Source organism: Alternaria triticimaculans (genome assembly GCF_023758025.1).
Source record: "Alternaria triticimaculans strain BMP 0046 chromosome Unknown scaffold_8, whole genome shotgun sequence".
NCBI classification, from domain to species: Eukaryota; Fungi; Ascomycota; class Dothideomycetes; order Pleosporales; family Pleosporaceae; genus Alternaria; species Alternaria triticimaculans.
The window spans coordinates 1206370-1230778 of record NW_026055965.1 but is presented as its reverse complement, the minus strand read 5'-3'; the positions used below and the strand labels follow the sequence as shown (position 1 = coordinate 1230778).

The following is a 24409-nucleotide window of genomic DNA, read 5'->3' as shown; positions in this document are numbered from 1 at the left end:
GTATGAATGTCTTTCAGTCTGAGGGTAGTTCTCGTGGTGTCTCTACGTTGGAACGCGCGGTTCAAGGACACGAAGGGCTCGGCAGTGACACCTGAGTTTCGCAACAACATCTCAGGCACAGTACCGTCTCGCCTACTTGTCGCAACCCAGAGGCAACCAAGGGTGTGCCGCCGATGCGCGAATCTCAGTAAAGCCGATCGTTTGTCAGAAGCGCCCGGCTGCCTGATTGCCGAAACATCATGAAACCAAAACAGCTGACAAGCACAGCCGGGCGCCAACAAACCACCCAAAATGGTGCGATCGTGCGCTTATCGTCTGGAGATCAAGCAGTATTCAGATGCCAAGGTCTATTTCCACCGGCGTCTGCCGGACACAACGGTCTTCCGGGGTTTGGGGCGCAGTGGACTGTGTGGGGAGGACTACGCGGCGTGAATATCGCCGTTGGAGTACAGAGTATGCAAATATGGTGGAGGGGATATATATCCTGGGGCTGCATTGTACTTTGAGAGGGAGTAAAACACAATCGATTAAGCGCGCCCACCCTAATCATTTCCACTTGGCATTCTCTCAAATCTGCACAGTATGGCTATTCGCTTTTTCAAACAAGCAACTTTCATTGCTGCTTTCGCAGCATTCGTCGCAGCGCAAGACGACACCATCATACCCGAAGACCTTCGATCAGGCTTCCGTTCAGGTGGAGACGAGGTACAGGTGTCTTTCACAGGCGAAGCAATTAATGGCTTCAAGGATGGAACAGTGTTTGAGAAAGATGGTTGGTCTTGTATCTCAACATATACTACGATATCTAACATCGTATAGCTGTAGCAAAGGAGCCTACATTCGCTCTTGGCGATAGCAGTGGCATCTCCCCTGGCACGCTGTACACGATCATCATGGTGGATAGCACATGTCCAAATGCTCGAAAACTCCACTACGCTCGAGCGAACTTCAAAAACAACTTCGACATCACCAACATCGAGACTGATTCACCTGCTGTTCTGGATTACGTTGCTCCTGGATCTGTCGGAGAAAAGGGAGATAACCGGCAATACAGTTTCCTGATGTACACGAACCCAGGACGGAAAGAGATCACGGATCTGCAACTACCAGGAGATGACGAGGCCTTTGATATTACGAAATTCCAAGATGACAATGGGTTAGGAGACGCGATGGCTGGGGTAGGGATGGTTGTGAAGCTTGGTGGTCAGGCAGATTGTGCAGGTGGCAGTGCAGAAGCGTTGCCTAGTAGCCTGCCAACACCGAGAACAGCGAGTAGCACGGCAGTCAGGGTGTCTACTGCTACTGGTGGGTCAAGTGCGGCCGCGAGTGCTACACCCACGGATGATGCGAACTCGCCTTCTTCAGCTGCGACCCCTACCCCTACCTCAGCAGCATCGGGTAGCCCAGCGAACTCAGTCGTCCCGTCGAGCGGCAGTCCTCCATCTTCAGCCGCAGAAACCCCGGCTACTGTATCAACAATTGTTTTGTCCAGCGCGGAGGGAACAGGTTCTCCAACGGCAGCTGCTACAGCGCCAGAGCAGACTGCGAATGCTGCCCCGGGAAAGATGTATTGGCCACGATGGGCTGTCGCTTCTGTGTTGTTGGTCTCTGGTAGCATGATCATGTCATGAGTCAGGGTGTAAACGGTAATACCATGAAGAAATGAACATGGACGTTTTTTTAGCGTTGCTTTATTACACATGTACAACGGTATGAATCTTAGTTACTTAATTACCTCCAAGCGAAGCCATTTCTGCAAGTTCCATGCAGGCTTGCTCTGTACTAGGTCCGGTCGCATTCTATCTACAGTCATTGTACAACTACCGCATTACGTCTTGACCCTCCATCTACTCTTTGACAGCCTCAGCGTAGCTCTTGTCCAACGAGCCATTCTTCTTGATCAGCTCTCCAACGATGAACGGTACACAATCTTGGGGGCCGTAGTACTTTAGATCAAACTTATCCCATTCACCTGCGTCCCTCAAGAAGTCGAGCGTATGCCTCTGAAGCTCACACCCACCCAAGAAGAAAGGCCATCCAAGGATCGTATACACCAATTGCATGAATCGTGCAGCGACTCTGCCTTCGGTTCTCCAGGGATTCGCTACGTGTTCGCAGATCACCATACGACCGCCAGGCTTGAGAAGGTTGTAGAGTCCCTTGATAGTCTGCTCTGGGTGGGGAACACCACAAAGCACGCGGGTGCAGCAGATCTCGTCAAATACACCATCAGATGCCAACCCGCCTTTTCCACTTACATCCAGGATTCCGCTCTTGTGCAATGCTGGAATGAGACTCTCCGGCTCCGCACCACAGACCATGGCGTGGAACTTGCTACCAAACCCTCTCTTCTCCGCGTTCTTCATCAACCCTGGATGCAAGTCTTCGGCAGGCTCAGCCCCGTACACAGCAGTGATAATATCCGGGTTAAAACGTGAAAGCATCTCTCCGGATCCAGGGCCGATGTCGAGGACTACGCCTTTGCACTGGGACAAAAGCGAGAATGTAGGGCCGGGCATTTCAGCAGACATTGCTTCGCCGTTGTTCTTCCAGAGGCGGGCGAAGGCCTTGAAACGGAGTTTGGTAATGTTGAAGAGCGAAAAAGGGCGCCAGTCATAGAACACGACTTCAAACATGGTCATTACGAAGTCTATGTATAAGTCAGTTCGGGTACCCTAAATGATAGTTGCAATGCTACTCACGATATGCTGCTATGAAAAGCAATATGGACGGACGAAGAAGCGTCGGAATATGCTCGCCCAGCCATTGTGACGCCGTCATGATTTCTTTGAATCCTGTGTGTCTCGGAGTTACGATTATAAGATACTTCGGAAGCGGATCCGCGGTCGCAACGGCGATCAATCGATGAGGATGCAAGAGCAAGAGTGGAGGAAAGGAAACAGAAACCAGAAACCAAAAAGGAACATCATCGGCTAAGCTCCATGTCCCAATGGAACGCTCGGGAACAAATGCTAGTCAGGCATTGTGGTAGTCGATGACATGATAGGTCAGTTGGGGGGTTCAAGATACGGACAGGGCGTGTGTGACGTCGACGCGCTAGTGGCAGGAACAACCGAGGCGCGGATCTGAATAATGCGCATCGTGAGCTGTGACGTCTGCTACCATCAACATATTGGCAGCTGTCAACACACAATGGCCGAGGGAAGGAGAACGCAATTCGCTTTAGTCACGGGGTAAGTACTGCTACAAGCCGCGACAGTCGTAGGCTTAGCTCTTTCCAGCTCCAACTGACGCGAGTAGATGTACGCCCGGCGGCATTGGGCACTATCTCGCGCTGGAGTTCGCTGAGCGAGGTCAGCATAACATCTTGTCTTCACCATCCTTGGTTGCTAATCGGCGTATATAGGCTTCCAAGTCCTGGGTACCGTTCGCGATCCGTCCAAATACACCTCGCCGCACGCCAACATCACATATCTACCCCTCGAACTCCCCCACAAGGAATCCATTCGCGCACTCCACCAACGCGTCACTGAGATCACGGGAGGGAAACTTAACATACTGTACAATAATGCCGGACGAAACTACGTTGTACCGGCGCTGGACTACGATGAGGATGAGCTGCAGGAACTTTTCCAGGTCAACGTCTTCTCTGTCATGGAGATGTGCAAGACCTTTACCCCTCTTGTGGTCGAAGCAAAGGGTACAATCGTACAGACAGGGTCATTAGCTGGCATCATGCCTTATGTGTGGGGTGCACCATACAATGCCTCCAAGGCCGCACTGCACGCCTATTCCGACACCCTACGCGTCGAACTCGCTCCGCTAGGCGTACGCGTCATCAACGTCGTGACTGGCGGCGTCACATCAAATATTGCGCGAACACACCGAACACTGCCACCGGGCTCCTACATGCAACCGCTTGCTGCCGAGTACGAGCGAAGATTGAAGCACAGCCAGGAATTGGGCATGGATACCAAGCAATACGCAAGCAGTTGCGTGAGGCAGGTGCTCGCTGGAGACGGCATACTCTCCAAGACGAGATGGATATGGGAGGGCAAGATGAGCTGGGTCGTGTGGTTCGCGTGGACATACCTACCGACTGCGGCGCTTGATCTTTACTTCACCAGGACGTTCAAGCTGAACAAGCTGAGAGGGACTGCTGGACCGGATAAAAAGACGCGATAAGGAAATGCGATGGCCATGAGCGGCTGCAAGCATTGGATGATGCCAATCAGACTCAGTTCCCGTGTGACCCAATCCTTTGTGGAACAGGCCGGCCATACGGTCTGGTTACGATCAGTCTTGGTCTTTGGCAATACACTGTATTCCATTCTCCGAAGATGCAGATGCATTTGCTGATGGGTCATTTTGAGCAGACATAGGATACGTCATGTGTGTTGTAGCACAAACGAAAATATTCATCGCTTTTTCGATGCACGATGCACCATCCTGACGACTACACGTTGTCGCCCGGGAGGGTGCATGCATGTGCCAAGAGTTTCAACCACACAGTAATCTCCTATTTGTTTGCTTGGAGACAGCTTCCCAACCTTTATACCCGCATATTGCAAACCTCTGCGCATGTACAATCACTGCGAGTCAATCGACAGCATGTCCACCGAGGCCATTGTAAGTCGTCCATCGCTTCCCGACCTTCCAAATGAAATCCTCACTCTCATCTTCGATCACTTGTTTGACGGTCAGCGCAGGCAAGCTAGGCTGCATGCGCGTGATCGCAAATACAGCCTTTCGACGACCTACGCAACTCTCTATTCTTTAGCACGCACCTGTCGCACCTTGTCCCACGTCGCAAGGGATATCCTCCGTCAGAAGTTCGTATGGGAGTTCCGCCATCCATTCGGACCTTTCGCACAGGGAGCTCGGCCTGGGCCTTATCATCATACATATTCAGATTGCAGGCACATCAAAGTGTTGAGCGATGCTGAGATCGATGGAATGCCACTTTACGAAGGACCACCAAAAGAGGCGCTCGAGTCAGCCTTAATGACCCAACGAGGCTGGCCAGATGATGTACGGCATATTCTTGCGGAGGCACTGGAGGGACAACCGGCTGCGGTTGAGCTCGCATTGGTTGTTGCCAACTCACCCAATCTACGAGAGTTCATCATGGACGCCCGTCATGCGACATCGCGCTTTGGCGGGTTCCTCGGCGATGCCCCCATATGGCTTTATCCTATCATCCAGGTTGCGCAACGAAATCTCATCAAGAGTGTCAACAACCCATTCTACAACGAGCTCCGGGCTATCGATATAAACATGCAGAATGGCGCTTGCTACAGTTCAACTGTGGCATGCCTCTTTGTTTTACCGAGTCTTCGAAAACTTCGTCTAAGCGTGAAAGCAGGGGTGTGGTCGATGTTAGAAGGAGAAGATTGGCCAATTCAGGAGAGGTCCTCATCGGTCTCCACCCTCATACTCCACAGAGTCAAGATTTCGGCTATACATACGAAGCTCATGATCATGTACTGCAAAGAACTATCGACATTTGAGTATGTGCGGGACTCGAGTAATGATTCGTTACGCGGCTTGCCGGAGATCATGTCTGGTCTCGAGCAGCAGCAAGACAAGCTACGCATCCTACGTCTCAACTTTACACATCGCGACCCACGAGATGCCCCTGATCTGACCAACGCGCGCGTCGATGGGTTCCACCGATTACATGCTCTGGAAAAGCTCACCACGTCGTTTCAAATACTGCTAGGCAGGCCCTCAATGGATTATACCGGTGAGGGAGGCTGGCAGTACCCTCAGCTTCGGGATGTACTTCCTCGTGGACTACAGCAGTTGTCATTGGGGATAAAATCTACGATAGTATCCCACAAATACCATGAAGACTATTATCGCCTCTTCTCCAGCGCACTCCCTTTGCAAACCCACGGTCTACGTCTCAAGAAGGTATATGTAGCGTACTCAGACAGGAAAACGAGCGCCTCTCCGCTGCCATTCAGTTTCTGGGATATCAAGGACTTCTTTGTCGCACACGGAGTCGAGTTTGACTATTCCATATTGATCCACACCAAGCTAGGAGGTAAGTAAGCTCTCGTTCTAGACTTTCATCTTCCTCCGTCACAACAGCTACCACTAGCAAACGCTCGTACCCCATGTTACTGCCTATTTGCAAAGCGCTGACATTGCTAAACAGAAGATGCGTACGTCAATGACATGGCTTCAATGCTCCAGAGATACGGGCCGAAGGCAGTCCAAGTGGCTCATCACTTTCACTTCCATCCAACCCAACTTGTGCAGAAAGTACTATCTGAACTAGGCTATCCCGAAGATTGGATAAGCAGCGAGGAAGGCCGGAAGTATATGTTCGCGTCGTGAGTTATTTATAAAATTAGCATCACTAGCAAGACCCTGGTTCCCCGAGTTCCTTCATCCTGCTGAGTAAGACCGATGCTTGTTCGGGTAGACAAAAAGCTTAAGCTTTGCTTGTTGAACGGGACCATCGCACCGAGCCGGTGTCATCCATTCTGTAACATAGCATCGTATGCCTGAAGATCTCCCGTGTCAGACATATTCTTGGGTGAAGCAACGACCCATATCCCCGTTCCTTCTTTCCAATATACCAAAACCCAAACTATGACGTCGCAACTACTACACTCACACTCCGTCTCACTAACGGAATCCTGCTCCGAAAAAACAATCCCATCTGCAAGCGAAAACCCTCGTCGCAGCCCAACCCCACGAAGCGCCACAATGGCCTCAGGTACATGACACTTGTACCTCCCTCCACCACCAGAACCCACAATCTCGTTCTTTTCCCCCCATCGACGATGGAAAGGGCGCATCGCATGTGATGTATTATACAATGTTCTAGTGTGTTTCCACGCACAGCCCACCCCAATCTAATATATATTGCGAGCATACTCCAATAACGCCGTTTTCGCGGATCAGGTACCTATATCAGCCGGTTGTTATTACCACGTGAGGGAATGCGCACCTTGGCGATCGGACGGTATGGACCATGTGGGGCCAAGACTACCGTGCGCCGTGTATGTGGTATTGTGTGGGATGTAGTGGAGTGGTTAGTACTTGCGAGGATGGTGGGTGCGATGGTGGGATCTGGACCTTGGGGGCGGCTGGTGAGCCGGCTGTGTGGTAGGTGGTCGGTATCGGTATCGCTATCTGAGACTTTGTATTACCACCGAGATATGTGATTTCGTTTTGCTGACTGTGTTCTTGGATTACGTTGATGTCACATGCAAATTTGATAGTTGTGAGAGCTGGAGTCGATGCGATGATGCCGCGTGTTTTGCTATTATACTTGGGCTGCTACCAACGTGAAAGTAAAGCCAGAAATGCCCTTTGTCTACCCAATGCACCTCTAAGAGAAAGTCCCAAAAACTCCATCCGCAAGATGCGCAATGCCGCTATAGTCTCCAGCATCCTGTAGTTCATATTCCTCTGTACTATGTTGAACCGACCCGTCTCCGTCTAAGATTGAGTTCATGTCAAAACTCTAAAAGTCCCAGAGTGTACCGAAAGCATGCATGCCCTCCTTAGCACACCCCTGCATCATCTCATCGTTGCCCTGGCTGTTGCTCGTAATGAAGATGACCTCAGCGCCGAACCTCTTCCACGTATCTCTCAACAACTCCATTGTGTCCGGTCGGCCACCCCGCTTCTTGCTGTCCCAGAGGATCATGCGCTCGGGCTCAATGTGCTTGTGGATGAGACCTGTGACGGTGGGGCCGAATGTGCGCTCTTGGTCAGAGCCGATCCAGATGAGGAACCAGTTGGGAGATTGGATGCAGGTTGAGAGAGCGGCGCCGATGCCAGTACCGGTGCAGATGCGGATACCGCGTTTGAACATTGCGGAGGCGTGGCCGACGCCGGCTGTGATTGTGTTAGCAATGGAGGTGCAAGTAGAGTTATGCAAGAACATACCGAACTTGAGCTGGCGTGTCCATACAGTCTTTGGTGGATTGGCGACAAGGTTCTTGGTGAAGTCTCCTTGAACACCACAAATCATGTAATGATGGGTAGCATTGCGTCCCTCGCTGATGATGCCGAAAGCGTGGTACTCCATGATGGACGTGCGGCTAATCCGTCCTAGAAGACCTTGCTGCATGCCGCGCTCGAACTTGAGAACAGCGACTTTTGGTGAGGGGATCTCGACTTCGACTGGTACCTCTCTGAGAGTTACCCATGGGATGAGAATGCTACAACTGGTCAGTAGGAGCAGCTGGTAGAAGTATGGGCGCTCTTACAATACTGTCATGAAGACAGCGAACCACAGCTCTTGTGCACTGAGTAAGCTGTGCGCGTCGGTCCTCCACTCGCCACGCTTGATGTCGTAGGTGTTGCCCATGACCACGAAAACCCATGTCATCTAGCGAGCATTAGTATGAGTTCTCGGAAGAACGCAATCGGGATCCATACTGCGAGGCCTAGCCATCCAACAAATCTGTGATGCTTCTCGAAGACATTGTGATAGGTGCTGACCAGGGCGTAAGCATGGTATCACAGAGTAACACGTTCATCGGAACTACTCACTTGCGAACCCATGGGAAGGCGCTCAGGACCGAAATGATGATGAAGACGTTGGTGATGATACCGCTAGCGATCACAGCAGGGTGCTGTACGGCACGGTATCGGATGATGTCGACGCACTTGTAGATGAGCCAACTAAGGTCTCTGTTAGTGCTGTTCGAATTGGTTGTGGAAGATCTACTTACGCAGCACCAGACAATGCGCATCCAGAATGTATCCCTCCAACGTGCTGCAGGACAGATGTCGCAGCTAGCTTTACGCATACTGGTGCCCACTATGATGACTGGTCAGAAAGACTCGTGATAGAGACGGGAGAAGTACATACCCCTAGTCCGTATATGGCGACCATGTATAGGAAGCGCATCCATAACTCGTTCCTGAACAAGATGGCGGAAAGTAGGTTTCCCAGTACCAAAGCACCGAGGTGTTCCTCGCCATACTTGAATCGGCCACATGCCGTCAAGATTATTCCCGTGAGATTGAGTGAGACGACGAATGTGAAGAACTTCCTGTATGTGTTGAACCAGAGGTCAAAGAGGATCCACCGGCTGATCTTTGGCTTTTGAGGTTTGGCGCCTGCCGGTTTCTTCACGGTAGTGTCCAGTGCGGCAGCATCGGTAGGTTTCCGACCCTTTGGCAGTGAGAGCGAGAGCTCCGGTACGCTTGTACATGGTGTTATGCCTTGGTGAACAGGGGAAGCGGGAAGCAATGACGAAACAGTATATGTCGGCCTCTTAGGCTCCATATACACGAAGCCAGGTGCGGTCAACTCCAGTGTACTATCGTACATGCCCTTTTCTGCATCATCGAGCGAATCATCGCTACGATGGCTGGTAAGAGGGCTCTTCGGTGTGAGTGACATATTGCTGGTACGCGGGAACGAGACCAGGGTCCGAGGAGATAGGCGGGGGGACGGTAGGGCAAGGGCAACTGACAGGTGACGTTGGCCAAATTGGTAACAACGCAGGAGCGTTCGAGTGAACAAAGATTGGTAATGAGCACAGGCTAGACTGGGTGCTCTCAAGAAGTACTTATTGGGGAAGCAGCCATGAGGCGCACTGTCGTGTCATCTGGATCATCAAACCTTGCGGCGACACCATCCACAATTCATCTCTGGAGTATACGGTACCAATGTCCGTAAGCATCACAGTCAGACGAGCCCGATGATGGCACATTGTCCCAGACCAGCTTCCGTCGATCCCGGATAGATAGCTCCCAAGCTGAACCAGTTGGCGGTCGGCGCCTCCACTCCGTGCTCAGCTCGTGAGGGATTCCCCGTGGGGAGGGCAAGGAAACCTGGGAAGGCCTATGTCGGTAGTTTTTGCTCAACGTTGGGTCAGGAAGACAACCCCACAGCCTCGATATCGATCCGGAGACTTCTCTCGGCCGTGACGACGTCGTCATAACGCATCCGATATTACGGTCGTACAGATATGTCGGCAGGCTAGGATCACGCGACGAAGGTGGAATATTGCAAGAATATACTAGGGGGTCAATGCACTGGCTGGGTGTGACGGCTGGAAGTAACTTTTGGTGAAAGAGACAGGGATATAGAATGCAGTAATAAGGCGGAAGCGCACGTTCCCGATTTCGGGACGTCGTTCAACCGCGTCTAGTTGCATTAGCGAAAACGCGATAACGCGATAGTCAGCCATGCCGAGGTGCGCCCATCGCGAAGTCACTCAATCTAGCTAATCTTGATTTCTAGTTCTTCACGTACAGATCGACGTACTCGTCGATGTCCATGTTGTCCAGCGACTTGGGGTCCTGCGCTAACGCGACGAGCTTGTCAACGTGTTGCGACGGGTAGTGCGGGCCGAGATGCCTCTTGTACTTGGCAAGAATCTCGGGCTTTGCTTCCTCACGACGCAACCGATGGCCAAGCGGAGCCTCGACAACCTCTTCCTCCAGCACGGTTCCGTCCTTGAGCGTTACGGTCAAGGCGTTGGAGATGGTGCGCTTCTCGGGGTCGTGGTAATCCTTGGTGAATTGCGGGTCCTCTACACAGCTAATGCGCTGGCGGAGAGACTCGACGAGTTCCGATGTAGCAGCTTCGCTGTCATCTGGGTAGTCGGTGGCTTCCAGGCGGTTGAAGACAAACATGGTGGAGACCATGTACTACCATGATGTCAGCATAGGCGGCGAACCACGAAGGGTGAGACTTACTTGAACGCAGTGATCACGGTCAGCAAAGTTCTCCATAGGCTTGAACTGCTTATCGATGATACGAATGCAGGCCTCATGCGTTCGGTTCACTACACCCTCAATGTCTTTGGCGCTCTTACCCATCGCTGCCAGCTTCTTGTTCAGGCGCTGCGCCGCTTCGACCGCAGTCTGTGAGTGGAACTCAGCTGGACCGAATTAGCAAGTGGCTCACAAGTAGCATTGGCCTGAAGGAGTCGTCTTACCCGGATAAGAGACCTTGAAGAGAACGTTCTCCATGACGTAGCTGCCATAGCCTCTCTGGAACTGGAAGGGCTTGCCGCCAAAGTTGACGTCGTAGAAGCCCCAGGTAGGAGCTGAAAGAACAGTAGGCAGACCCTGCTCGCCCTTCATGACCTTCAGCACGAGGTTGACAGCGGTCTGACAAGCATCACCAGCAGCCCACGACTTGCGCGACATGGTGTTGGGCGAGTGCCTGTAAGTACGCATAGACTGGCCATCGACAAACGCTTGCGAGATGGCATCCCGAGTCTGAGCCTCGCTGAGACCCATCATCTTGGATACGACGGCTGTCGATGCCAGCTTGACCAGAATGACGTGGTCCAGGCCGACCTTGTTGAAGGAGTTCTCCAGGGCCATGCAGCCCTGGATTTCGTGTGCCCTGATCATGGCCTCGAGGACGTCTCTGACCTTGAAGATCTTGCCATTGCCGAGATTGCCTCCAGCCTTGTTTGTTCGTGTAATCCAGTCGGCAGTTGCGAGTATCGCTCCCAGGTTGTCGGAGGGGTGGCCCCACTCGGCAGCTAGCCAGCAGTCGTTGAAGTCGAGCCATCGGATCATAGCACCAATGTTGAAGGCGCCGTTTATGGGGTCGAGCTGGTAGTTGGTACCGGGCACCTTGCAGCCGTTGGGGACGGTTGTGCCTTCCACAGTGGGACCTAGGATCTTCCTGCACTGCTCGAACTGCAGCCCCTCAAGACCGCAACCGAGCGTGTCAACGAAGACCCAGCGCGCGGTGTCGAACTATATGAAGCTTGATTAGCCGCGATACTCGCTGAGAGCGCAATTAGCTTACCGCAAGCTCGGAGTCGATGGGGGTGTTGTGGATATAGTTTGCCATGTCCTTGATCTCAGGATCATACTCGCGCTTGCTCAGCGTCTGAGGCATGGAGCTCTTGAGGGCCGTCATGGTAGAGAAGGATGATGCGGTTGCTGTGCGCGAAGTGATTGGGGTTGAAGGAGCACTTCGCAGGGCAATTGGCCTTATAGCTCTCGATACGACGCTGGACCGTGATCGGAGGTTTCGTGAAGCGGTGCTGCACAGGTTGCGACTGAAGGCCGACATGTTGATTAGCGTCTGTCGTGCCGGACGACGTCAATGCAGCTTTGAAGAAAAGGGACAGTCGTACTTCGCGCTTTTGAGGGAACTGTAGGTCTTTGAGGAAGTTCAGGACATGAGCATCGCTCGGCTCGCAGAATTCGGGAGGATGGATAGACCGCCGTCAACCGAGGCAGTACATATCCGCCATCCGCACGGAAATGTCTTGCAGCGGCGGCGTCACAGGCTTCACGATCATTTTCTTTCACTACATATGTCTTTGATGGTAATACTGCGCTTTTATGGCAGCCGCAATGACCTCATCTTGTGTGCGACTGCCTGCCCGCAATCTCACTTGACTTGCTACCCCGCATCATCCCGCACATGTGCGCGGCAGGTACGCTTCAGCTACAGTGGCTAGGTCCCGCTTCCACAACGGAGGATATTCATCCTAGTTAGAAAGATATTTGTTCTAGTTAATTTAGGTTAATTTTACACGCTAGTCCTATATAGATAGGCGCTAAGCCTATATAGGTAACTATTAGAGCAGGTTCTAATAGAATAGAGTCTACTAAAACCTTATATTAACCTTATTAGAAAATTAAAATTAATATAATAAACCTCTTCTTTTTATAAGCTCTTTTACTATATAGGCGTATAAAGTAGCCTAAGACGTATTCTAGCTAAAATATAAATAATTAGCTAATTTAGCTATAGAAGTATTAGAGTATAATCTCTAACGCTAAAAAGAGCCTATGCTTACTTCTATAGTAAAGCTAGAATATTAATACTTTAACTAACCTTTTATTTTCTACCTACTATAACTATTATTACTTATATAATTTTATTAAAGTTATGTTATAAAAAGTTACGTATTATTCTTATAAGCTTATAATACTAAAAATTATAGAAAATAGTTAAGTAGGTAAATTATTATTAATTAATTTATCTAAAGTAGTATTAACGCGTTCTAAAACTTTATAATAATACTTAAATATAATTATAATTCTCTTAGCTCTAAATACTTTAACTCTAATAACCTTTCTAATAATAACTAAATTACCTCTAATAGCCTAATCTTATAGTTACTAACTAAGTATAACCTAAAGTATAATAATACTTAATAGATACCTTCTAAATAGATTTCTCTACTAAAAATCTACTACTTTAAATATATTAATAAAGTAAAGAACGCTCTAAATAATACTATAGTAGCTTATAAGTTTACTATAATTATACTTTAAGCTAATAAGAGTAAACCTTTAAAGTAGCTACTATTTAGAAAGATAATATTAGTAATAATTATTTATAATTACTATAGAAAGTATAAGCTAGTGTTAAGAGAACTTTAAAAGAACTAGAGCTTCTTCTAAATAAGCTATAAATAAAAAGGTAAGCTAAAGCTTAAAGATAAAGCCTAGTACTTTATAGTAGAAGTTCTCTATTATAACTATTCTTATAGTAGCGCTATAGAGGCTTTTCTCTATTATAGAAAGCGTAGCGTTAATATTATTACTTAAATTCTATAGTAGTAGAGGTAGGCTAATACTATAATAAAGATTTATAAAGACTTACTTACTACTAGCTATAACTTAACTTATATTAATGTTAAGAATAAAGTTATAAAGCTCTAGAGAGAGAAGTGTTATAGAAAGTCTAATATAGAGGTACTTCTTAATATTTTAAATACTTTTAAAGAAGAGAAGATAGATAAGAAGTACTTCTTTATACCTAAATATAATCTTAGCTAGCGTCTCTATTTACTATTCTTTATTTATTCTCTTACTTTTAATATAATTTAAAGTAACTTAGATATTATTATTATTAACGCTACTTATAAAATAAACTAGTTTTAGATACTACTCTTCTACGCGTGTAAGCAGACAGCTAGAAATAGTACTTTTAGTATTACTTTTAGTTTTATAAGTAGAGAGAACACTAATAAGTATACCTAGTAAGTCTTCTAGCTCTAGAAGCTCTTTAAATAGCTTTAGATATTCTCTAGAATCTTTATTACTAACTATAAAACTACTCTAAAGAACTTTTTTTAAAGAGTATTTCTAGGTATATCTTACTATCTCTATCTTTAGTATATTAATTAGAATATCTAGAAGTAAGCTATCTCTATCTAGAATATTTACTACTCTAAAGACTCTAAAGTAAAAAAGAAAATCTAAGTAAAATAGAATAAATTTATAGTAAGGTAGAATAAGCTAGTAATCTAGCTAACTTAGAAGTAGTTCTAGAAGTACTAAAGACTCTTATATTATAACTACTTAGAGTAAGCGTTACTTTTAAAGTATCTTAAAAATAAGTAGCTTTCTTAGATAGCTAAATAAGTAGAGTATCTATACTAAGATCTCTTTAGTTTTAGTGTAAAAGTAATATTAAAGATAGAGTTAGCTTATACCTAGCTAAAGAGTAGGCTTATCTATAAGTCTTAGAGTTACCTTCTTTACGTTATTAAGAATCTCTATTAGATAATATAAAGTGTTAGAAATAAGTATAATACTAGCTACTTAAACAATATAAATAAGATTCTTATTAATATTACTAGCTCTAAATTCTAGCTTCTTTATAGGCGTATTTTCTACTTTACTTTTAAGAAAATTAAGTAGTAAGTTATCTTAGCTTCTACTTTTAAACCTAAGAAGATCTAGAACTATATATACTTCTTTACTACTACTTATAAGCTCTTCTATAAGTACTTTATCTAGTTTAGAACTCTAGAGCTCTAAAAAAGCTAGCTAGAAGCTATCTTCTTAATATCTTTCTAGTTTATTAACTAGTATTAGTAGCTAGAACTACTAAGAGTAAGAGAAAAGCTTTCTATATATAATTTAGAGCTCTTCTATCTCTAGAATCTACTTCTAATACTATTAAGAAGAAAGAAGAAAGAAGTACTTATAAAGCTATTCTATTACCTAGTTAATACCTAAGAATCTTATAATCTTACTACTACTAAAAGAGTTCTAGTAACCTAGAAGCTTCTCTTATAGATATCTAAAGCTATCTAACTAAGAGAAAGAGAGAAGAAGAATGTTCTACTTTCTTTATAGCCTTTTTCTACTACTTCTTCTACTAATAGAGCTTTTATAGCTACTATTATAAATATAATAGACTTAAGAATTACTTAAAGAGTAAATAAAGTAGATAAAGTAGCTATTCTATAGTCTTACTACGTTTTCTAGCACTCTATATAGTATTCTAGTAGCTTCTATAACTCTTTTTATACCTAGAGAGTTTTTCTAAATATTTACTAGCTTCTCTAGAATAGCGTTTAGCCTCTAGAATTTACCTAAACGCAGCTCTATAATTATTCTAACTACTTACGCTATTTAGACTAATAAGAGGCCTATATTTAGCCTATTTTATATTTAAATATTACTCTAGAGCGTTAAAGTACTTAATTTAATTATATATAATTAATAGTAAATTCTCTAATTATAGGCGTCTTCTTTTCTATTTAAATTTACTTTAAATTTAGACTATTTCTACTAAAGTAACGTATATCTTTAGTATTCTTTAGCTAAATTTAGTTCTAAGACTTATAAACTATTTACCTATATACCTATAATAAGCCTCTAATATATTATACTAATACACTAAGTATATTAAAGTACTTAGAAGTAAGAGAGGCAAAGTAGGCCTACTTTCTACGTTTTAGAAGAAAGATTATAACATAATTTATACTAAATTCTTTATAATATAATAACGCTATAACTAATTTTTTTTAAAATTTAACTATAGCTACTTTATACTTATATAACAAATATTTCTAAGTTTTAGAATAATATAGCTATATTTAGAAGTTATAGTTAAGACTATAGCGTTATAGTAGTTTAGGTCTAAGACGCCTAAAATAGCACTAAAACATAATATCTTCTTTAGAAGACTTAGCAGCTCTAGCTACTCTAATATGCAATACTAAGAATACCTAAAAAATTAGGTTTTAATATAGCAAGATTATAAAACTAACTCTTGCGTACATCTTTTATATAATAAGATATATAAAATTTACATAGAGTAGGTATGCACTAAGAAGTAGAGACTTAAGATAGTACAGAGCCTTCTTAGAGGCTCTAAATTTAGACTTAACTAGGACAAATATCTTTCTAACTAGAATGAATATCCTCTATCGCTTCCACATGCCTGCAAAGCCGCAGAGCCTCCGAAAACTAGACATTGAATCGTCTTTCTAGATCCTCGAACTCATCATCGACTTCCCGGTCAAGTATTTCTCCCGCCGTTCTTATACTTTCGTCAAATTCTTCTTCTGTCCAGGCAACATCTTCAACCTGCAGCACCTGCTCCCCGACAGGAAAGCGGCATACATCAATCGTGCCATCAAACGCTCTGTCAGGACGCTTTACAGTATGTTCCCTATAGCCAACTAGCATGCCCAGTCTGCCCAGCCTCAGCATCCATCGCCTGACGTCTGCGAGTTGATATCCAATAGCCAACAATAAGGAGACTTCCAAGAGAATATCCTTCTCCCTTGAAAATGCACCGTCCTCGTCGACACCATCGATGAACGCATGGCCTCCAACGTACCAGAGAGTGAAGACGTAGTTCCAGCAGCAGCGCGATACAGACGCAACGGCGCAAAGTCTTTCGTACAGCAACTGTTCGTTCTGCATGCTGTAGTCGGCTGATAGATGCTGGGCGACAAGGACGCAATTCTTGATACGGTATGCCATGAAATGTGCAGTGCCGTCTCCAGAGTAAAGCCGTGTTTCGCGGTACAACGCCGATGTGAGAAGAGCATCGCGCAGGAAACGATCTAGGCTCGATTGCTTCTCTATGTCATATACAATGAATGAACGGTACGGCAACTGGGATAGAGTCAGGTGCTGATGTAATAGCCGCTGTATCTCCTTGTCAAAGGCATCTAGTCTGAAAGTCAGTTCTCGCACGTTGCAGTCAACGTATTCTTGTACTCACGACACACGAGCCGCAGCTCTAGCACCCTCGGCATGTCATAACATTGCCGCTCCTTGTGCTGCAAGTATGGGTCCAAGACATATCCAATGACCTGACTCCACAGCTCCACCGGCAAAGCCTCGACACCATTGAGACATGATTGCGGAATCTGTCTCAAGCCCTCTTTTGCTTCTTGAGCTAATCTCGCTTTTTCTCGCGCTCTCTCAATCATGCGAATGGTGTACACGGCGGGCGAGCCAATGGCGCAAAGACCACCCATGACCCCATTGAAGATTGAGATCGGGATCTCGGGGCTGATATAATACCATTCTTCCAAGAAAATATATAATCTCCTAGAACCCAAAGTTTTGCCATCCGGATACATTGCGATGAGAGACTCGGATCACCAATCCGTGGGTGCGATGTATGAAGTTCACGAATCCTGGTGCCTGATTTCCCAGCCATCCCGGACCCGCGTACGTGCTTGGCTCCTTCCACAACTACCGGCAGAGAAAGTAGACAATAGCTTGTAGGCTTATGTGTAGCATGTAATTTGTTGTTCGGAACACTACGATGAACAGTATCCTCCTTCTGAAATCTCTCGTTCGAACGCCTCCAGCTGCCAATGACTTGACGCAAGAGCCTACATCACAACTCCAGGGTATCGTCGCTCTCCCCACAGAACTATGGAGTATCATCATAGATTACACAGTTCTACAACTCATGGATGAAGACACACATCCGTTCGGCGAGCTTACAACTGCACTTGATCTGCGACTTGTGTGCCGTGAGTCCCTGCTCTGCACGAAGACACTAACGCAGAACCGAGCAAACTAACTCCTATCCCAGGGACGTTCAACAAAGAAGTACTCCACGCTTTAAATACGAACATAACACTCGCACATTTCCCTCGTACATCATCTACCTACTTGCTCCTTTGGTGGTCTCATACCCAACGCAAATCTGGCCTCCATACCACCCTTTTTACCTCTGCGATTCCGAACACAGCCCATACCACCAACCTCCCCATCGTCTCCCAAAAGCTAGCTGCGCGTCTTCTGAATTGTCTCACAGTAGCCGAGACTCTAGCCAGACTACATTACGCGCCATTACATGAATACATCGAGATCCTAGAAGAGCCTCTGCCATGGGATTTCTATACGGTGGATAAGCTGCGCCGATTATGTCACGCAGCGGCACTGTCAACTTGCTGCCAAGAGTACATGTGCCGACCTGAACGGTTTTACGCTAGATATGGGAAAGATGGGATGCTGATGGCGGATGTGTGTCTAGAGGTTGCGCTGTTGGCGGCTTGTGGATATGAAGTCAAGAGGATTAAAAATGTGATGGTTCGGCTTGCGAAGGCAGGGGCACTAACAGGGCATGAGTCGGTGTCGAAGATGTGAAGACGGTGATTTTGAAGATGAAGAATATACTTTATCATTCTTGGTATCAACTAACACTCTCACACCAATTCGCCAAATGGCTCTTCTCTTGAGATTGGTTTTGGCGCTGCTGCCACTGTGCGTCACCCAGATACACGTCCTCATATCTCTTTCCACAACCTCACATCGTTTGACTGGGTGTCGCAGGTTCCTCCGCGTTGGGATAAGGTCGTGGTTGGCTTGGTTTGTCGACTTGTCGCTACTTCTAAATTCCACACGTTTACCAATCGTCTTTGTCGGATTCGTCGTCTGTAAACATGTCAGCATACTGCTAATCCAGCGAGATGAATTGAACTTACCACTGTGACTAACTTTTGACTTCCTTGCCGCAAGAGCACTAGCCAGTGCTCCAGCCAAGCCAGCATCTCCAGGTGTAGCTGCACCACTGGCTCCCCCAGAAGCTCCTCCAGCAGGTTCCGCGCCAGGAACTGCCGCTGCACTGCGATCCTTTTTCTCTGTATCTGAAACCTTCTTCAATCTCGCTCCTCCTCGAATATCCGCTAGCAAGCCGTCTCGCCCTGGCGCTGGTTTGGGCAGAGGCGCGCCGCCGCTCGGTGGGGGCGGTGGGCCAGGTGGAGGTGGTGCCACAGCGCTTCGTGAAGGCATTGGCGGCGGCGGAGGAGGCACAGAGCCAGGAGGCATTGGCGGTGGGGGCGGCGCGCCTGTGCTTGGGATAGGGGGTGGAGGTGGTGCTGAGCTGTTGGGCATCGGTGGAGGAGGAGGAATCGATCGTCCCGGCATGGGCGGCGGTGGAGGTGGTGTCGGTGCTACATTGCTTGTTGGGGGTAGAGGCGGTGGGACTGGTGCCGCGCTCGAAGGGGGCGCTGGTGTAGGTCGAGATGAAGATGGCGGTAGTGGAGGAGGCGGTGGTATGTTGTGGACAGGAGGTGGTGTCGGGGCTGCCGATGTCTTCGGCGGGAGCGGAGGAGGCGCGGATGGCGTGTCTCTCGCGGGCGGCGGTGGAGGAACTGGCCCTCGGCTTGGGGGTGGTGGAGGTGGACCGGAGGGTACGCGATTGCCTGTGAAGGGCGGAGGTACACCGAACTTGCCTCCCACTGGCCTCTCTTCGTCGGGTACGGGTGTCTTGGGCGGGCGCGGCGGCGGTGGAGGACCTGGGTTGGCTGCGTTGGACGAGGCTCGCGATCTGCCTGGTGGTGCCGGGGGTAGATTGGCGAACTTTCCTGCTTCCGCAAGTGGTGGAGGCGCTCTGAAAACTGGTTTGGGCGGTCCTGGAGACGGTGAAGCTTCGCGTGGTGGTGATGGCGGCGCAGGGCTTCCTGAAGAGTTGCGATTGAGGGCTGCGTCCGTCCTTGTTCTTCGCGCTGGCGGAGGTGCGGGCGGAGGTCCTCGTTTGGAGCCACCTGTGTTCTGAGGGCTGAGAGATGCGGCCATGGGAGGCGCACTTGGTGGGGGAGGCGGAGGTGCTCTGGATTTGCGCTGGTTGTTCTCATCCTTGAGCTTCTCCTCCTGCTTCCGCTGCTCAATGTATAGCTTGATGAAATCGGCGTTTTCTTCGATCTGGTCCTCGGTGATGCCCATGGCCAGCAGTTCCTTCAACAGCGGCTGCCATGATGGGTCGGTAGTGTCGATGGCGGAGTTGCGAGCGCTTGTGGCATTGGAGTGGGTGCTCTGCACAGGCGATGTGACGCTGACGGGTGGAATGATGGACGCTGGCGGCGGGCCAGGTGAGGAAGAATGGCGGTCACGTCCGGTGAGCCTTCCCAGCAGGCCGTGGCCATGGCCCCCGCTCTTTCCGTTGGCTGAGGGCGCGCTGGTGCCGGCGGATGCGCTGAAGGGCTTGTTCTTGGTGTTCTTGTGGGCGTTCTTTTCGCGGTCGTCGAGCTTCTTCTTGAATGTCTTGGCCTCCTTCTCGTCGGCAAAAGACAGGCCGGCTAGACAGTCCTCAAGCTCAAAGGTGTGGAAGAAGACGCGGTCCTGGTTGTACGAGAAGGTGTCGTAGATCTCCTGGTCCCAGATGACACCGCGACTTTGGGGCTGCGTCCGTCAGTCGTGCATTCTGTGCTGTGGCGTCCCTCGCACCTACCGATATGTCCACCATCTTGAGCCAGAAGGTGTTGCCGACCAGGTCGTTGGCCAGCACGACGGCGCCCTGCAGGCCCGTGTAGGTCCATCGGTGCCGGTCCGGGTAGGCGATGTACAACTTGGCGACGGCGACTGTGTGGATCTTGTTGGCCGACTTGGGCACGGTGCGCTTGACCGTCTGCTTGTCCTCGTCGGAGAGAATCGAAGGCATTGCGGCGTGCTTCGCGACCTCGAGCGCGGAATTGGAGGAGGTTTGGGCGTGCTCGAGTGCTCAGCCGTTGGTTGGGCTTGGGCGTGGCTGGTGGGGCGTGCTCCTCACTCCACTGTTAGGCAGCACATGGGAAGAATCGCAGTCGCTTGGTAAGCCAGTCGAGGCTGCATACGGATGGCGAGGTGAATGATGCGGTGCCGCGTGGAGATTGCCACGGTGTTGGTAAGAAGAATGGCGGTGCTGGTGAAGGGGAGACGTCACTTGCGGCTAACCACCCGACTGGGCGGACAAGGGAGAAACCCATCCAACGCTTTCTGCCCCGTCACGTTTGCCGACCCACAGCAACCTCATCCGTAGTCCATGGATCCATATAACGACTTCAAATCATTACGAGATTTCGCTTTCACTCTGCTCTTCGAAAATGTAACATTGACCCAAGATTCCCGCCATTGCACTCGCTGAAGGCATCGCGACTTTCTCACGCGACACTGCGTCCGCGAGGCCAGTGCGGGACCAGTACCCTGTCGAGATGACGACTTCTCAAGCTCCTTTATGCCTCAGCTTCATGCATACATTCGTATGAGAAGACATGCACGCACCCTGAGTTCATGGCCTCTAGCGTCAACTGTCTTTGTAATACTCGGATCCAGCGCCGCTGACGCCGACTTTCCGACTAAAAGGCCTCCAGCGAACGATGACACCTTGACGGCTTGGCATCATCCCAGTTGATTCAGGCAACAACACCGGTGACATGGAAAAATGTAGATTGCATCATCACAACTATTTCTTTACTTGACGTATTCGCAGTCATGGACGATTTGTTTGATGGCTACATTGTGTTGGACGGCATAGGCGACTTCCTTGGGAACAGTGTTCCTGCCAACGATCCCAAAGCACCTGACGATGTTCCGCAAACGATACACCACGCAGGAGTATCGAAGCAACCCATACGACCAAAGGAAAACAGTGTGAACGGATCTGACCAATCGTACGCTCCTCACGCAATGCACAGAACTATACCTAACTCACATCTAGCAGCACCACCGCCTCTAGCGGCGACACACCCGCGCTGACAGGGTTACGACAGCGACGCGGACACACTAAGAGTCGTCTGGGTTGCATCCCGTGCAAACGACGCAAGATCAAGGTACCGCATCTGTTTCCAGGTGCCTCGTCATATCACTAAACTATATTAGTGTCCAGAGACATGGCCTTCATGCGCGAACTGTGACAAGCGTGGACGTAAGTGTGGCGTCGTGAACTAAGATCAACGTCTCACCAACTATCCTAGTGGTGTGCAGATACCCCGATGTATTCAAGCATGCACGGCGCGACTACATCGAGTCAGCAGTGTCAAGTCCTCGTCAAGTTGTTAAGCTTTCCGACACACCTACTATCTACAGCTCAGAAGATATGCAGCTGTTTCACCACTATCTCGTCTCAGCACATCCTTGGATTCCGCACGACTGGGAGGAGCTTTGGGTCAAGGATGTTCCAGCAGCGTGCCATAAAGTGAGTGAAGCTTTAGGTTCATCCTGTAAGAGATGTAACATTACTAACTACTCAGTACCCATATCTCATGGACGCTATGCTGGCTCTTGCTGGATCTCATCTTGCCGTTCAAGTTGAGAATCCACAGACTGCCCTCGCAGTGCAACATCGACAAAAGGCCATCGTTGGCCTCGAGGATGCCTTCGCCAATTGGCCCCCGACAGCTGAGGAATCGTACATCATGTTAGCAACCTCTTACTTGCTATGCTTCCAGTCAAGCTATATAAGTGACGGCTTTCTCGAACACTTTTTATCTTTGCGGGGATGCTCATTCCTCTCTCAGCTTATCATAGACGAGGGTTTCAGCAGCCCTTTCTCCACACAGAAAGGCTTGAGCATGATAGCCATGGACACAGCATTTACCAAATGTCCTGAAGTCGACCAGGAACTTTTGCAACAGGCTCTACTGTCTTTGAAAGCCCTTTCTGGTGCAATGACCGGAACTGGTGTACATCCCATCGAGAAGGCCATTGTCGGCCAGCTCGCCGAAACACTTCGACTCCTGCTGCATTCAGACCTGGAAAAAGAAACCGATGAACTTCCAAAACGTCGTGACTCGATGTTGGATCTCTTCCCGTTCGCCAACCCGATCTTACCACAAGGATTCGGGCTCGCCTTTGACAGCATCGACTGGGAAAACGTTACGGATCCACTCCCTGGCGCTCCGTACCCCATTCGGTCTTTTGCAGCTATGATGGTCATCCTCACGATCTTCTCAACCTGGCCACATGAAGCACTCATGCGCATGTTTGACCGCACAAATCAGCTTGGCAACGTCATCATGGCCCACTTTTGCGCCGTGCGATTCGTCTTGTCCTCACTAGCTGCACCAAAAATGGCCTTGAAAACCCCTACAAGGGCGACTGTTCAGTGGAATGCCTTGATCATAGCTGCTGTAGACGATGACAAAAGTGGAGAATGGACGGAATATGTGGAATGGCCAAGAAAGATATTACGATGTATGGAGGCTTGTTGTGCGAGACACAAAGGCTTTACCATGGAAGACGTGCGCAGTATGCTGTTGAACGATCCTGGAGCATTCAAAGAAGGAAGGGCAAGGAGATACTGATTAACGAAACATCATGGATTGACACATCAACTACGCATCGACCGTTCCGTTCAATCTACTCGGTCATAGGTCTACTCTGTGTATAGTAAGAAGAATATTCACCCAACTCTTGTCTCTAGATACGGGTCTACAAGAGGGGCCGAATTCATCAGTGAAAACCTGCGATTCACGCAGTACCCTGCAGGTGCCTGTCGCATACGCCTACTTGTTACCCGCGTACTCGCAATATGGCTGATTGCAGAGGATCGCACAAGACCGTCTGCTCAAGTGAAGGAGAATCTTTGCGATCGGTGCCCGTTGGCCAGTCCCCACCCTTGCTCTCACCCCCCTCAACAGCGATCGGGAAGTACTCCCACTCTCATTCTCCTGCGCAAAGCGAAACACCCCAACGGCTACCAAAAACAGCAACACTCACCACCTTCGCTATGCTGGAAGTTCTTGTGATGGCCATCTTGAGGTTTCTGGCCCGCATCCTACTACTATGCATCAACTTCTGGACTTTCATCACCAATCTACCTGCGAATTGTACACGGCTTGTGTTAGCCCTCCTTAATTTCGAACCAATCGCCTGGCTCAGTTCGGCGATAGCGCTTGCCCTATTCCTCTTCTTTCGCGCAGGTTGCCGGACGATTCTAGAGGCCGCGAAGCTCCTCGCACTCAGAGAGGAGCTCGAGGCTGAACTCGAGCGTCACGTCGCGCTCAGAACAATCAGATGTGCGTATCTTTTCACTTATATTGGACAAGTAACTGACGTTACACAGTCAATCGGGTGCGCGCGGGTACTTACGACGAAGGAACTGTCGTGCAGGGTATCCACATCATTGCAGCGGACAAGTGGGATATGGTTATCTGCGGAATGGAAATTGCGGGTGGGTGGCGAGATGGGCATTTTTGGGCTCGCATTCGTGGAGCTGATGAGTGGATCAAGTTCGGAAGCCAGCTCGTCATCAACGGCAATGATGTTACTGAAGAGGTGGTGAAGTCAGGTGGGCACGTGGATCTCCAATGGGCAGAGACAGAGACACCACCAGAGTACAGACAAGACGCAGAGAGCATCGGGATATAGCGAGGGTTCTACCCGTACACAGGACATTTGACGACTACCCAGTCGTGAGCCCAATCCTATTCAAACAAACCGGTTCTACAAGCCTGGCCTTATCATCACATTTACACCTACACCCCAGCTCTTTCCTCCCATCCCCATCGCT

General features: G+C 48.6%; 8 protein-coding genes across 8 annotated transcripts; 4 read left to right on the top strand and 4 right to left on the bottom strand.

Annotated features, from left to right (window-relative positions):
* Nucleotides 1–582: 582 nt before the first annotated feature.
* Nucleotides 583–1345, top strand: J4E78_006323 (uncharacterized protein; the record flags this gene model as incomplete). The annotated part of the gene is made up of 3 exons (XM_049366936.1): nt 583–772; nt 820–1178; nt 1277–1345. The coding sequence occupies 3 exons, from the start codon at nt 583–585 to the stop codon at nt 1343–1345; spliced, it is 618 nt and encodes a 205-aa protein (XP_049221642.1).
* Nucleotides 1346–1847: 502 nt separating this feature from the next.
* On the bottom strand, nt 1848–2642 carry J4E78_006322 (uncharacterized protein; the record flags this gene model as incomplete). The annotated part of the gene is made up of 1 exon (XM_049366935.1): nt 1848–2642. One exon carries the CDS (start codon nt 2640–2642, stop codon nt 1848–1850), a length of 795 nt encoding a protein of 264 aa, XP_049221641.1.
* A 511-nt stretch (nt 2643–3153) lies between these two features.
* Nucleotides 3154–4146, top strand: J4E78_006321 (uncharacterized protein; the record flags this gene model as incomplete). The annotated part of the gene is made up of 3 exons (XM_049366934.1): nt 3154–3194; nt 3262–3314; nt 3368–4146. 3 exons carry the CDS (start codon nt 3154–3156, stop codon nt 4144–4146), a joined length of 873 nt encoding a protein of 290 aa, XP_049221640.1.
* An 819-nt stretch (nt 4147–4965) lies between these two features.
* On the top strand, nt 4966–6018 carry J4E78_006320 (uncharacterized protein; the record flags this gene model as incomplete). Its single annotated transcript, XM_049366933.1, has 2 exons — nt 4966–5268; nt 5434–6018. The coding sequence occupies 2 exons, from the start codon at nt 4966–4968 to the stop codon at nt 6016–6018; spliced, it is 888 nt and encodes a 295-aa protein (XP_049221639.1).
* A 1426-nt stretch (nt 6019–7444) lies between these two features.
* On the bottom strand, nt 7445–9340 carry J4E78_006319 (uncharacterized protein; the record flags this gene model as incomplete). Its single annotated transcript, XM_049366932.1, has 7 exons — nt 7445–7821; nt 7873–8147; nt 8196–8317; nt 8368–8425; nt 8482–8613; nt 8664–8752; nt 8804–9340. 7 exons carry the CDS (start codon nt 9338–9340, stop codon nt 7445–7447), a joined length of 1590 nt encoding a protein of 529 aa, XP_049221638.1.
* An 842-nt stretch (nt 9341–10182) lies between these two features.
* Nucleotides 10183–11830, bottom strand: PDH1 (ATP-binding cassette transporter CGR1; the record flags this gene model as incomplete). Its single annotated transcript, XM_049366931.1, has 4 exons — nt 10183–10596; nt 10645–10829; nt 10887–11664; nt 11717–11830. 4 exons carry the CDS (start codon nt 11828–11830, stop codon nt 10183–10185), a joined length of 1491 nt encoding a protein of 496 aa, XP_049221637.1.
* Nucleotides 11831–18547: 6717 nt separating this feature from the next.
* J4E78_006317 (uncharacterized protein) lies at nt 18548–20581 on the bottom strand (the record flags this gene model as incomplete). The annotated part of the gene is made up of 3 exons (XM_049366930.1): nt 18548–18576; nt 18627–20322; nt 20372–20581. The coding sequence occupies 3 exons, from the start codon at nt 20579–20581 to the stop codon at nt 18548–18550; spliced, it is 1935 nt and encodes a 644-aa protein (XP_049221636.1).
* Nucleotides 20582–22160: 1579 nt separating this feature from the next.
* J4E78_006316 (uncharacterized protein) lies at nt 22161–24267 on the top strand (the record flags this gene model as incomplete). The annotated part of the gene is made up of 3 exons (XM_049366929.1): nt 22161–23145; nt 23838–23915; nt 23963–24267. The coding sequence occupies 3 exons, from the start codon at nt 22161–22163 to the stop codon at nt 24265–24267; spliced, it is 1368 nt and encodes a 455-aa protein (XP_049221635.1).
* Nucleotides 24268–24409: the final 142 nt, after the last annotated feature.